The sequence below is a fragment of the Glycine max genome, chromosome 17, assembly GCF_000004515.6.
Source record: "Glycine max cultivar Williams 82 chromosome 17, Glycine_max_v4.0, whole genome shotgun sequence".
Classification (NCBI taxonomy): Eukaryota; Viridiplantae; Streptophyta; class Magnoliopsida; order Fabales; family Fabaceae; genus Glycine; species Glycine max.
The window spans coordinates 6,033,580-6,047,887 of record NC_038253.2 but is presented as its reverse complement, the minus strand read 5'-3'; the positions used below and the strand labels follow the sequence as shown (position 1 = coordinate 6,047,887).

The 14,308-nt window shown below is 34.2% G+C and overlaps 2 protein-coding genes across 8 annotated transcripts; one reads left to right on the top strand and one right to left on the bottom strand.

Annotated features, from left to right (window-relative positions):
- Positions 1 to 314: 314 nt before the first annotated feature.
- On the bottom strand, positions 315 to 4,629 carry LOC102667258 (uncharacterized). Of its 4 annotated transcripts, none has more exons than XR_005889289.1 (6): positions 4,356 to 4,629; positions 2,824 to 2,865; positions 2,274 to 2,664; positions 1,530 to 1,566; positions 1,219 to 1,440; positions 315 to 585 (listed from the first exon to the last, which is right to left on the bottom strand). XR_005889289.1 is itself a non-coding variant. In XM_041011094.1 (6 exons), exons 3-6 carry the CDS (start codon positions 2,422 to 2,424, stop codon positions 443 to 445), a joined length of 297 nt encoding a protein of 98 aa, XP_040867028.1. In that variant the 5' UTR covers positions 2,425 to 2,664; positions 2,824 to 2,865; positions 4,356 to 4,628; the 3' UTR covers positions 315 to 442. The 4 variants fall into 4 exon arrangements, 1 of the variants encoding a protein (XP_040867028.1); XM_041011094.1 differs by lacking the exon at positions 1,530 to 1,566 and having other exon boundaries at positions 315 to 447; positions 540 to 585; positions 1,219 to 1,313; positions 4,356 to 4,628; XR_005889288.1 differs by having other exon boundaries at positions 1,530 to 2,664.
- Positions 4,630 to 6,449: 1,820 nt separating this feature from the next.
- On the top strand, positions 6,450 to 13,338 carry DGK11 (diacylglycerol kinase 11). 4 transcript variants are annotated; one of them, XM_014769861.3, is made up of 9 exons: positions 6,467 to 6,551; positions 6,667 to 6,706; positions 7,051 to 8,571; positions 8,870 to 9,239; positions 9,892 to 9,968; positions 11,278 to 11,397; positions 11,900 to 12,064; positions 12,502 to 12,639; positions 12,985 to 13,338. In XM_014769861.3, exons 3-9 carry the CDS (start codon positions 7,408 to 7,410, stop codon positions 13,132 to 13,134), a joined length of 2,184 nt encoding a protein of 727 aa, XP_014625347.1. In that variant the 5' UTR covers positions 6,467 to 6,551; positions 6,667 to 6,706; positions 7,051 to 7,407; the 3' UTR covers positions 13,135 to 13,338. The 4 variants fall into 4 exon arrangements, with proteins under 4 accessions (XP_003549561.1, XP_025982220.1, XP_014625347.1 ...); XM_014769860.3 differs by having other exon boundaries at positions 6,468 to 6,551; positions 6,663 to 6,706; XM_003549513.4 differs by lacking the exon at positions 6,667 to 6,706 and having other exon boundaries at positions 6,450 to 6,551.
- The last annotated feature ends 970 nt before the right edge of the window (positions 13,339 to 14,308 follow it).

Here is a 14,308-nt window from a genome sequence, read left to right as displayed (position 1 = left end):
GTCAGACCAGCAAGTTCAGTTATTCTTTTAAAAAATTGTATAAAACTTCTCTAAAGGTTAAAACGGGGGGAAATTGCCATAGAAAAATAGTTTAGTACCTCCAACATTTTTGCAATATTATTGAGCATACTATCCATGCAGACACCAATTTTGTTAGGTTTGCCTTTCCTTTGAACTAATGTCCACAATTTGTTAATGTTGAGACTAAGATTACTAATCTACACGTCATAATTATCATTTTTAACAGTAATGAACGTCTCTTACCACTTCTTTTCGTATGACCAAGCATGACAATGTCTAATAAGAGTGTGAAGGTCTAGTAATTCGTTCATTTTGATTTCAACATATTGTCGTTCAATGTTAAAGACTTCACACACCTGATGACGGTAGCTTTAACATATGCTAACTTGCCTTTCCTCCCCAACAATTGCAAATATCTCATTCACTCTGATTAAAAAGGTAAAGCAAAGGGTGGGGGAGATTAGATACATTTTAGATACTGATATACATTTAAAGTATGAACTTCATTGCAATCATACTTGGGAGTGACATGTTCACCTCTGCAAGCCATGTTGTTAAATAAACCTGTTATGTACATTAAATAATATCAATATAGAAAGGAAACTATATACCACATAGAAAAGGCATGCATTGTTCAAACTTGCAGAAGTATTTTGTTCAATGGCATAAAAAATAGGGAGAAAATAATAATTTGCACAGTATTCCTAGGTAATCCACTTCCAAACATGCGTTCCAGTTTTTTAATTTTAGTAATTGCATAAGTTCATTTCCCATACTTATATACCAAAATGTAGTCACTGAATCACTGTCCTTACATTAATTCATTAACCAGAAAGCGAGGGGGACTCCAATATAAGAAACTGTGAATGAAACCTGGCATAGACATTGTATTGAAAGTGATAAAAACTACACCAGACTCATGTTAGCCTATCCTCCCCCCCCTCCCCCCCCCAAGAAAAAGGTCCAGTCAATGCAATTTGCAAACGCCTGAGAAATTTATTCTCCCAACTTAAAATGGCAAGCCAATTAAATTCAGTCTAAACTATGACTAATGTATCATAGAGTAGTTTAGATTTTCAGACCGTGCAATTTCAAAGTGTCAAATTGATGGTAATATATCAATTTTATATTTTTAAACCTCAAATATAGACATTTTTACAATTAATTCAAGAGCAAATGTGGTATTAAATACAACACCTGTAAAACCTCGGGATTGGGTTGGTTGTCAAATCTTAAAGCATCAATGCCAGATTTCCCATCCCTTAATCTTGGTGGAACTGGCCCATGAGTCACTACACAGTACAAATTGCAGTCTCTCAAATCTTTAAATTCATCATCATAAAGCTGAGTTGACCAATGCAACTGTTTAACTGCTGAAGTGTCATAACTAATGGACATAAATTCAAGAACAAGTAATCGCTGCCCATTTGAAATAAGTTCCCCAATAAGACCAAAGGTAGGAATCAAATATAAATGGGAAAAAGAAAATCGAAGAAATTGAAATTCACCTTCAAACACAGTTCCATGCTAAATCAGCAAATTTCTCTGTGATTTCAAAACTTGTAATTTTAGCATAATTTACATGAATAATTTGTCAGGTAATGCATAGCTGCTAGCATGTTGTTTCCCCTGTGTTTTGGTTATATGGAAAGAAAACTAAAGATATGCACTGATTAGTGATTCCCAAGTGGAGGAAACATTGTTATCATTGAATATTATATTGTCAGATTTAGCATAACTCATCTTGTGGAACTTCTCATGAATACAAGTGAACACATTCATTTATGCTTCTCTTGAAACAATTTAAAAAATTTCATAATATTTGGGCTAACCAAAACTTAAACCCTCTAACATTGTCTAAGTGTCTAACTATGCATAGTACTTTTAAGACTTGACAACTCTATCAAAAAGAAACAGTATGTATTCTGTAAAATTCTCTTTCCCTTCATTGGATTATATTACAATTTAAAATCTTTATCCAACTTAAAGGGAAAAATTGTGAAATACAGTCTCAGTAAACTTTTCCATAAACTCAACCTATGGCAAGTAACTATAAAATGTTGAAAATGAAAACAATATTACTTCCCAAGGACTAAAAGTTTCTACTATGAATACCTATCCCTAGCTAGATCTGAAGTGCTACTTCATTAAAATAGGTGCATAATAAAACTGGGGAAACAACTAGCAATCATCTCTGAAGAACCGGATAACTGTAAAATGGATCAATGCTTAATTAGGAAATATTGTCATACCATGTGAAGTGATTGAATAAAACGTAAATGCTGGAATTCCACCACCATCTCCAGAATCACTCTGGTCTGCAGAATTATAAGAAAAGTGTAACAGCGAACTATTGTTTGATCCTTTGAAGAAACACTTCATTGATCTGCTAACATTGATCATGTCACTTACAATGCCCACCTGAAGTTACATAAATTAAATAGATAAATACATTCAGTATCATTAACTGAACAGTTGACTCCATTGGCTATGAATATGTGACAGCTATATTTTCTAGCAACACTTCTTTTTGGATTGCAATTTACTACTTCCCATTAAAAGGAATTAAGAGGCACTAGAATTTTGTATGTCATTGTCTGTGCACACAGGTGTGGGTGCTTTCCCTCTTCATCGAACAAAAATCTGTAAGTCATTGAATATGGCATCAACAACTAATTTTCAGAAGAGCAAGCAGCTTACCCAATTAAATACATGCCATAATGTATACTCATTACATTTATTTGCAAGTAAAAATATATAAATGGTTCAAGTTTGAAATATAACAGCATAGATATGACATACCATGTCCCTATAAGACAACACTAATTCGCTCCTTCGCAGTTCCTGAAACAAACAAGTACAATAACCATAGCAATAGATATTAAAATGATGCCAAAATACTTTAAAGGTTTTTTTTTACCCAATAAAAGAAGAAATTTTAAGGGCAGAGAATAATAAGACTGACAAGAGAATAAGGTATCAACCTGAACACAGATATGAAAATAACCCAATTTTTTATTCTGATGAATTTTTCTGTGAAAGCAGAAAGGATTTAAGTCATCTCTCTTTTTGTTAGGTTGAGAAAAATCAAACCCCTCAGAAATAGAAATTATGGATAGAAAAACATTCTAGAGAAGTAGCAAAGCCTACAGGAGAACAAATTATTCCACCCAAATATCCTCAAAAAGACAAAAACCTACTATAGAAACCTTCACCTAGACTCAAAAAAACTTTCAGGGACTGGCATTGCATTAGTAATAATCACTAGGTTAACATCCCATCCATTCTAGTCAAAACCATACTCTGAATAGTATTTCTTAAAGCTAGCTATTCGGGATATCACTCGATGACAACAAATTGCATTTCATAATTCACTTTATCAGGGAAAACAAAGCACTGCATGCCTTTGGGTTTTGCTAGAGACATCATAGGTTTAATTCCTGATGATTAAGCACATCAGCCAAAGCAATGTTTTTGGACACCAGATTTCCAACTTGCAAGACCCTAATCACTCCTTCTTGGACCTATAGCTAATCTCCCTACTACCAAGATGGTCTCCTCTTGCACACCAGCCTAAAGACAATTCCCTTAGAATCTTAAACAACCCCAACCCCAACTGGGATCTGAAAAAGAGAGATAGAAAATGAAAAAAAAAGGACAAATATGCTTGAATGCAGTTAATATGATTACATAATGAGAAAAAAGTGCCCTTTTGACTATCCAAACACTTGGAGACATTTAGAACCAAGGGGTCCCAAAATAAGTGAGGCCACTGAACATTTCTGCATAATTATAATTCAAAAAACATCAAAGAATTGAATAGCTGAGGCATCTGATTAAAGCACATCAACCACTTCTGCAAATAAGAGCAGAAACATAAATGTCGTTGCCTAGATTTTCTAACCTCAAACCCACAATGAGGGTCACCATTCAGAATCACACAAAAAGTAGCAATTTAAAAGCAAATTAAACGTTTCTTTTATCTTTTAGTACATCAGGAATTAAACCTATGATCTCTCTAGCCGAACCCAAGGACCCTGATAAAGTGAATTATGAAAACCAGTTTGATGTCATATGCATGTACCTACAAAACATAACCACACGCACCTTACACACCAAACACAATAAAAAACAATTTCTGATTCTGGATGACTAAAAACAAGTACCACACTAAAGCAGGAATGCTTAACAAACACAAACATGTGAAATAAAATCCATCGCAGAAAACATCCAAATTCAACTAAGTTCGTTCACAATGTTCCTGTGGTTTTGCTTCTGAATGCGAAAACCAGCAATGGAAACGAGAAGAAGTATGGAACGTAGCGGATTAATACCGTTGGTAAAGATGATACTTGCCGAGTGCGTGATATCTTCCTGCGGAAGAAGCAGAGAACCATCGATTTTCACACGAAGCTGGCATGTGACCACTGGTTTCTACGCTACTGGCCTCCATAACCTGAGCACCGATGACGGCAATGGAGATGAGGTTTGAGGATTAGAGTCGGTGGTTTTTGAAGGAGTTGACCGTGCTGAGTCTAGGGTTTCCATTGCTGAGTTGAGCAGCGGCTCCGAGTGGCTCTGCGCAGTTGTATGAGTGCATGCACAGAGGAAGGGCATCTTATAGTTCTTCAGAGGATGGATCAAATAGTAAATGACTATTAAACCCCTTGCTTCGTTGGTAAAAGGAAAATAATCCATCAACATATGTAATTATGTAGTAAATCGAAGACAAGTTCCCCACTAAATAACAGATAAATGGTGTGTAATTCTTTTAATTTAATCATATGTGTTGATTTGAGTATGAATATAAATTACGTTAAATACTTGTCAACAAAATTTACTGAAATATTAGTTTTAATTCTTAATTGATAAGCTATAATAATAGTTGCCGTGAAATTATGAATAATAAATAATTAAAAACAAAACAAAAAGTTTTGAAAAAAAAGGTATAATGATGAAAATGTAATATTATTATATGTAAGAAATCATATATTTAAATGGGCATGCCATTGATTATTTGTCGATTGAATCTTATCTTTGACTTGAATTTCTTTGTGTTTATGTATTCAAAATTGAAAGATTTGTGTTTGTGTATTTGAGATTGAAAGATTGTGTATTTTAGTTGTTATTTATCACTAGAATCTTATCCTTAACTTGAACTTCTTGGTGCTCTCGTATTTGAGGCCAAGGACTTGGGTATTCCATCCATCATAGGTTGATCGAGTTGTCATTATTTTTACACATGTTAACCACTTGACTGAATGTACGATGAAATCCTACATTAATGGATCACTTGTTATTGACGAGATACATACTCTTTCAATGCAACCGCTCCTGATGTGGATTGACGTATTACACATGCTTTTTTAAATGTTTATGGGCTAGGTCTCAAACCCTAGGCATGATCTTGCTATAAGATGTTGAACTTTGACAACTTCACCTTCCGTTCGGCTAAGTCTTTTTGGGAGAATTTGTCTGAGTGACTCATTAATTCGAACTACAGCCGATAGCTTTGGAAGTAACTCCTCCAACTTTTGGTATCTCAATTCAATACCACACAACTCTTGGCTTACATGGTATATTAACTTCTGCTCAACCCCGATCTCCTGCGCTAAAATCGAGCTAATAACATGCTAAAAAAGCGATAAAATGCGCATTTTTTTAAAAAATGATCATAAAATGCGTGAAAAAAAACTTCGGTTGTAAAATTTAAAATTAATTATAGTTGGGTGACATAAAATATACAACTAAGCATAAATATTTTTTAAATATATAAATTATATTATAATTAATTTTGATAAAAATAAATACTTTTCTTGACTGAAAATTTAAATTATAAATTATAATTTAGATATATAATAAACAATTTATATTATAATAGAAATTTAAGTTTAATTATTAATAATATCTTTTAAAAAAATAAAAATGAAAAAAATAAATTAAAAGAGATAAAAATTCAAAATTTTAAAAATACTTTTGTTGAAGAAAAACTCCTAACCATATATTCATTAAAGAATAATTCTTAAAATTAAAAACACAATTATTCAAAATAATTATTTAAGAATTTGGAAGATATTCTTCTAAAAAAATGGAAGATATTATTAAAATTTAAAATCTCTTAAGAAGGATTTTTTGTTTAATATTGTAAAGTTGAGTTTTTACTTTTTACCACAAGTGCGTTGATCAAGTGATACTAAGTATAAATTATCTTTGTTTAAACATTGATTCCGGATTTCGGATTCGAATTATTTGAAAATACACGTGGCATTAGTAAAAAAAACCGTAGGAATCCAATTGGTATGGAGATTCTTTCAGGTCACATCTTCATCACAGAATCTTCTCCCAGCAAACACAAGTTACAACAAAATTAAAAAAAATAATATATATATATATATATATATATATATATTAATTTCACTCTTATAAGTTATAAAGCGCTAAAAAAGCAACATAGAGAACTAGATTTATTAATTTTCTTCCAGTTTTACTAAAATATTTTTTCTTTTCCTTTCTTCTCTATTAAGAAAAAGGTACGCTTTGTTTCGGAACTTGCTTGCATAGATTCTATCTGTCTCAGTTTTTTTTTTTTTTTTTTCTTTTTCTCGCTTCTTCTCCGACTATAATTTTTCTCTCCCGATCAGCTAGGGTTTGATCTAATCTCGATCTCGCATGCGCAACCGCAACTGTAAGCTACTTTCGTTTCATGCCATAATAATAAACGATCAATTCTTAATTATTGACATTTTAAATGTTTAGAATAATTGATGCTATAGCTGATTGGGAATGAGTTTCGTGTCTGTTTCGTTTCTGAGAATTTGAGGTTGGCGTTTTCGCTGCTCTATAAACTGTTTTTTGTTTTAAAATGTAGCATTTCAGTTTTTAATATATGTCATATAGACTTATACTTTGTTATTTTGTTACAATTATAATTATACTATATGATGAGGATCAACAACACGCAAGAGTAATATGTTGGAGAATTGTTTTTCTCCCCCGTTTTTAATGTTCTAGATTTTTTCTTGGATGCAGGTATTCTGTATGCTTGTCGTTCATACTCTTGCTGGGGTTTAGAAGTTTTAAGTTCTCAAAAAGAGATTGGAAGAAGATGCTTTTGAGAAAAAATAGGGATGAGGAATGCCTTTCTTGTTCAATATGTTTCTTAAGAGAAGAAGGATAAGTGCTCATGTATTACACAGCTTGGAATGGCCTATTTATGAATTTTGATTGAAGAATGAGACATATGGGGTGTGATTTCTTTATGTTGTTTATACACACTGAGGTTTATGATTTATAGTTAGGCATTTATTGTAGTTAACTTGGATTGTCACAACAAAGCAAATTATACTGGCAATACAGTTGTATATTTTAGAATTATATAGTTGAGGAATGGATGATGACAGAGATTTTGAGTTGTTATTTTACAGTTGGAATAACAAGAATCCGACTGATCAGCTTTTTGTTATATCTTGTGTTGTTGCTGCTCTTGTTGGAATTTTGACCATAGCCTACACGGCCTTTCAATGGAGGAGAAACATCAATCTAAGTTGGATGAAAGCGATAGCTAGATCTAAGAAAAATCCAAAGGCAAGGCACAAAATTCCTGCGGCCCCTCATACATGGGATCTAGAATCTGCATCTCGTGCAAAGAATTTAAACTGCTGTGTGTGTTTTAAGTCCATGTCACCCTCTCAAACCCTTGGGCCTATAGTAGCTTCTGAAGGTTTCATCCACCGTTGCTGTACTTGTGGTGCAGTAGCTCATCTGAGCTGTTCCTCTAGTGCACACAAGGACTGCAAGTGTGTTTCTATGATTGGATATGAGCATGTCACACACCAATGGACTGTTCGTTGGATAGATGTAGCTGACCAACCTGACGAAACTGCTCTCTGTAGTTACTGTGAAGAGCCATGTGGTGGGACGTTCCTCAGTGGTTCCCCTATATGGTCTTGCTTGTGGTGCCAACGTTTAGTACATGTTGATTGTCATAGTACAATGTCTAATGAAACGGGTGATATTTGCGATTTGGGCCAATTTAGAAGATTGATACTATCACCACTGTATGTGAAGGAATTGAACTGGAACTTGCCAGGTGGATTTTTGAGTTCAATTACTCATGGGGCAAATGAAATAGCATCATCAGTTCGGGCAAGTATTAGGAACCAGAGCAAAAAGTACAAACATGGAAATGAACCATCTGTTGAATCTGGGAACAGTGAGAGCATTGGTGAAGTGTCCACCGAAAGCACTGGTGATTCTCATCAAATACATAATGGTCATCATGAAGTGGGTGAAAAAAGTAGCTCGAATAAGGAGGTTCGACATCAAGATAGTGAATTAGATAATAAGTTGGATAGAAAACCCACTCTTAGACGCAATTCATCAATCAATCAGAAGGATGAATCCCACTCATTAGGAGTGAAGCAGAAATATGATTTGATTGATCTGCCTCCGGATGCAAGACCATTGTTAGTTTTTATAAACAAGAAGAGTGGTGCCCAGCGTGGAGACTCACTTAGAATGCGCCTGAATATCCTTTTAAATCCTGTTCAGGTTTGTTACTCTGGCTGCATTTCACAATATATGGTTATCATTGAGTATTTGACTGTTGCTTCCTATTTTGTTTGCTGCACTATTTTCACTCTCTTTCAAGTGGCGAGTTAACCGAGCTGCTACTATTCATCAAGCACTCGTTTCTTTATAAAATATTACCTAAACTCTACGAGATTACGGAATAGTTATCTTCTAGTGGTATACTTGAAAGATTCCCTAAATGTCTAAAATAATCCTCTTGCTTGTTGGAGATACTCTTTGACAACATGATTACCGAACCTTTGTTTATTTTGTTTAGGTGATTGAATTAAGTTCAACACAGGGGCCAGAGATGGGACTTTATTTGTTTAGAAAGGTGTCTCACTTCAGAGTTCTTGTATGTGGGGGAGATGGTACTGTTGGTTGGGTTCTGAATGCAATAGACAAGCAAAATTTTGTTTCTCCTCCCCCAGTTGCTATTCTTCCTGCTGGTACAGGAAATGATCTTGCTAGAGTTCTCTCCTGGGGAGGTGGCTTGGGTCCAGTGGAGAGGCAAGGGGGTCTTACTACATTTTTGCAACACATAGAACATGCTGCTGTTACGGTTCTTGACCGTTGGAAGGTAACAATTAGTAATCCACAAGGAAAGCAACAGCTGCAACCAACAAAGTTTTTGAACAATTATCTTGGTATGTGAATACACATTTCTCATTGTTACTGTTAATTATATTAAAATTTGTAGGTTTAAAGCATCTGGAAAGTCAGCTTGTTAAACTTTGATAGGGAGCTAGTTTCTTTGTGTTTTGGATAAGGGGGTTGGGTGGGTTATAGATGGAGAGAAAGATGTCTTTAGTAGTCTGGAGTGTGGTCTGGTACTCTGGTTTGACTGTGAATCTGGTTGAAGCAAATTGAAAGGGTGACTCTATTGATTTTGTCCTGTCAAGTCTGATTCTACTCACATTGTGTTGGATAGTTGAAGTGAGGTTTAACATATATGAATTTGGCTATTCAATTCAGGAGCTTATTTGTCTGTACTCTCATAGATTTAGTTGAATTATATTAAGTTGCTATTCTTTGTCTGCCTTTAATTGTAAACATTAGTTGTATATCACTTGCATTTTGTTAGATTATACCTTTGCTAATTGTCAAGCTATGACTGTGTGTTTAGATTAGCTTGTTTTAGGAAAATTTATCTCTATTTTTTGGTTTTTTATGCAATTTCTCAAGAGGTTTTCTTTTTTATTTAAAAAAAGCAATTATTTCTCTTATCTTATGCTTCCCAAACACTCATCTCTTGCATCATTTTGACTAGTTCTGGATCTAACTAATATTTGGTTTTAGGAATTGGTTGTGATGCAAAGGTTGCTTTGGACATTCATAATCTGCGTGAAGAGAATCCAGATAAGTTTTATAACCAGGTATTTGGTGTCTAATAGGAACTGAATTTTGAATTGGTTGTCTAGTTGTGTATTAATAGGAGGCTAGTTGTGTGGTATAAGATTATTTTTATTGTTTTTGTTGGATGATATTGCCATATAAGATTGTTTTCTCTTTCAGTGAATGAAAATTTAATTACATTAGATTAGTTTTAGCATAGTATTAAAATTAGCTCTTGGATTAAGACATTATGAGTTTTAATATCTCTCAGTTATTATGACTAATATTTTAGTTTATGTATTGCATAGGATAAATGTTTATTTTTATATAATAATAATTATAGTTTATAATAAATAATTTTTTTAATATATAAATTATATCATAATTAAGATTTATAATATATAAATATCCTTAAATATAGATTTACAATGAATAATTTAAATTGTGATATATATTTTTTGAAACTATTAACATTCTTTAAAAAATTCTTAAAAATTTGTTTTAGAGATAAAGATAAAAGCCAGTAGATTAAAAGAGATTAAGAAGATAAAGTATAGGGATAAAATAAAAGTAGGGTAATTTGAGATGTTGAGAGAGAAGTTTTTTTGGCTAGTTGTGGAGATAGTTGTGAAATGCACATCCTAAGTTAAGAATGTCTAATTAAGAGTGGGAGCTTTACTCTCTAAGTTGTGTATTCTTATGTATAATATAGGAGTAGATTATTCCCTTCAATAACTTTGAAGGAATTGATCAACACGTTTGTTTGGTTCTTGAATTACTGATTAACATCAACATAATTATTGTGATAGTGTGACGTGGGACGCTGGTTTATCCCTTTGTGACCTGGGCTTAAAATTTTGAGTTCGAACATGGGTCTTTTTAGCATGATCCGGCTTAGCTAAACCATTAAAAGCCCAAAAAATTGGTTTGTCACGGGCTTTTGCTTTGTTTTGGAGATCCAAATTGAGTACTTCTTTTTTTTTGGTTTGATACACTATAGCTGACAACCTGCATCGGGCTAAGGCAGAGATTATGTAGTTGCTATACTGGGTTGAATCTAATGACATTTTGTTGAGCTTGTCTAGTAGTGATCTTGATCTGTTTGACACCCTTCTATGTGAGATGAATGACCTTTCCTTTTAAGTTTGTTGTATTTACACGTAGAGTAACATCTAACAGGTTTGCATGAACCTGATTGCTTGACTTATATCATTTGAACCTTACAGTAGAGGTTTCAATGCCACACTTAATATATTAGCTGCATTGTTTCAGTTATCTTAATATGCTTACAATGATCTTATATTGTGGAAATTCTAGATTAAATCCTGAAATTACTCTTAACATGTGCAGTTTATGAATAAAGTTCTATATGCAAGAGAAGGTGCTAAAAGTATTATGGATAGGACATTTGCGGATTTACCTTGGCAGATTCGAGTTGAGGTGGATGGAGTTGAAATTGAGGTCCCCGAGGTGAGTCTGCTAAGTATTTATAACCTTTATTTTGGTTCACATCACTCTTTCTGGTATAATTGCTTAGATTATAAATTATTATTTTTTCATAAGTGACTAACTCTAAAGTCTAAATATATTATAATGTTAAGATGTAATTTGACTGTAAATTACCTATACTTTTACCTGTATTTCTAGCATGTGTTGGGAACCACAAGTGTAATTTTGACATTGTGTTTCTAATATCATTTCTTATGTCAGCGTGGGGTTAACTCTTTTGACAAGTAGTTAATGGAAGGGACTATTTGTCATGTGAAAAATTCAAATCAGGGTGTGTATTTGTAGGTTTTGAACATAGAGTGGACATTTAAGTTTAGGGACAGGAAGCGAATGTAATTCACTCAAATTTTTAAATCAGAACTTCCTTTTGTGAGTTTCTTTTTTACGCTGCAACCTACCCCCACCAAAAATAAGAGCAAAGCCCTTTTACTGAATTATTCAATTTGGTTTTCAATTAATTCAGGATGCGGAAGGTGTGCTTGTTGCAAACATTGGAAGCTACATGGGAGGTGTAGATTTGTGGCAAAACGAGGATGAAAATTATGATAATTTTGATCAACAATCCATGCATGATAAGATACTTGAAGTTGTGAGCATATCTGGAACATGGCACCTCGGGAAGCTGCAGGTAAAATGAATCCTGGATTCCCATATTAGTGATATGCTACTTTAGTACGCACATCACGCTGTAGCTAAAGCGTCTACTACTTGAGATTTGACATTGATTTAAAGATTATGTTGTTGGTGACCCTTTTTCTTCTTGAATTAAATTATTAAAAAAACTGGAACTAAGAACTAAAGCATGAAGTGCTTTTTCGTTTTGTTTTAAATCATGTTTTGCGTGGAAGTGGAACTGCATCTCAGTTGTATTTAGCCTGTGCCCTCTGTTATTTGTGCTTTATTTCAGTATCCTATTCTATTTCAGCTCTCTTTGATAATTTATTTGAACTATAGAATTGAGACATGGTTTATTTGTCTAGATTAAGCTCTAGGGAGTTTATTTGAACTATGAAATCATGGAAGCTCAAATAGTCAAATTCTCTGACAATGGCTTTGTCAAAACAGGTCGGGCTTTCTCGAGCTCGAAGGCTTGCACAAGGACAGTCAATTAAGATACAACTGTTTGCCATGTTTCCTGTTCAAATTGATGGAGAGCCTTGGTTTCAGCAACCCTGCACAATTAACATAACCCATCAAGGCCAGGTTATCATTCTAAAACTCTTCCGTTGTGCATCAAAGGCAGCATAAGCTCCTTTGTGATAACTATCACTTGCTTTGCAGTTTGATGTCCTTGCACTGTATAATAACTGGCAAGAATTTTGCTTACCCATTTTTGTAAAGAAAATGATTTCTGCCACTAAATTCACAACTTTTCTATATCTTGTGAAATGATCGAACACTGCTAAGAAAAAATCATGACAAAATATAGTTTTGTCATTTTAAACAGATGTTTCTGATTTTTTATCCTTACACTAATGATTTCTAACTGTTCCACCAATAAAATGCGTTAACATTTGTTGGCTTATTCTCCTTATTGTGGTTGTTCAGGCTTTCATGTTGAAGAGGGTGGCTGAGGAACCTCTTGGCCCTGCATCTGCAATAATTGCTGAAGTGCTTGAGAATGCTGAAACACATAATGTAATTAATACTTCACAAAAGCGAGCTCTTCTTCATGAAATGGCACTAAGGCTGTCCTAGAAATATCCTCTCCACCCTTTGAATGTGATTAGAGATTTTGTATTTATTTTGAAATATATATTGCACACTGTGTATTACTTTTCCTTTTTGAATCCTTTGTCCAAACTCCAAACTTCCTGCTACTTCTGAAGCAGGCTTGTGTATTATGAATCTTTACATGAAAAGAAAGAATGAAATCAGCAATATGCAGTTATATGTACCAAATACCATGCCCCCACGTAGCAAGTTGCTTACGTTTGGCATGTCCATTATTTTATGTGCCATACATTGTGAGGAGAGGATAATTATTTTTCTGATCCTAAGAAAGATTAAAAGCTGTCATATATAAATTCATTGAACAATATACTAAATGGCTGCGACTTAGAACTTAGGAATGTTTTAAGCATGGTTGCGCCTTATTTTAATTGTTCTTCAGACCGTAAATTGAAAACTTCGTTGACCTGAGTTTTTAGCATTACCTCTGCATATATGAGTGACTCTTTACAGGAAGAGTTTCTCAAAATGCTTTCGAGGGCTGGTTTCTCCCCTCTTCACCTTCATGCTTCTTCCCTAGTAAACCTTTAACCTTCAACCACAGGCGAGTAACAAAACCTTTTTCCCTTGTTCCTCTTACGCACGTTGGTTTATCTGGTACTTGAGGACTAGAGATTCTTCTTGGTGCCTTTGTGCTTTCTTTGTAGAGACGCTTCAGGTGGCGACGATAAAAGGGTGAATTTAGGTGGAAGACTAATGATGGCGATGAGCCATTAGAGCCCTGAATGGCCTTTTTAAGCTTGTGCCTGTGCGTCATCTCTCTGTAAGCTGGTGAAGATTCTTTTGAGGTTTGAATGGCCTCGTTGAGTTGTAAAGTCATCTGTTTGAACTCGAACGAGTCGTATAGGTCACTGCCATTGTACTCAATGTTGAGTCTCCTTGTGGGAGTCACTGCTTCCTCTTTCTCTAGATTTTCCATGAAAGAGGAAGAATGGGTTAAGTAAATTTACACGGCCACCAACCTCTTCCAAAACATTCACACCTAACTGCACTTTAATTGTTCACTGTGTTTTTTGATTAAAAACTCAGAATGTGCACTGTTCAGGAGAGGTGGGAGTTAGTTGCCTTACCTTGAAAGTAACGTAGTCAAAATACGTTATTAGCAAGGTGATTGCATTGCTTTCTACGTTTTTCTCAAGCC

Coding starts and splice junctions, on each gene's coding strand:
- LOC102667258 (XM_041011094.1), bottom strand. CDS start 2,424: ATGATCAATGTTAGCAGATCAATGAAGTGTTTCTTCAAAGGATCAAAC. Junction 1,314..2,273: donor TTATTCAATCACTTCACATG/GTATGACAATAT, acceptor TGTACTGTGTAG/TGACTCATGGGCCAGTTCCA. Junction 586..1,218: donor CCAATCCCGAGGTTTTACAG/GTGTTGTATTTA, acceptor TGTACATAACAG/GTTTATTTAACAACATGGCT.
- DGK11 (XM_003549513.4), top strand. CDS start 7,408: ATGGATGATGACAGAGATTTTGAGTTGTTATTTTACAGTTGGAATAAC. Junction 9,240..9,891: donor GTTTTTGAACAATTATCTTG/GTATGTGAATAC, acceptor ATTTGGTTTTAG/GAATTGGTTGTGATGCAAAG. Junction 12,640..12,984: donor ACATAACCCATCAAGGCCAG/GTTATCATTCTA, acceptor GTGGTTGTTCAG/GCTTTCATGTTGAAGAGGGT.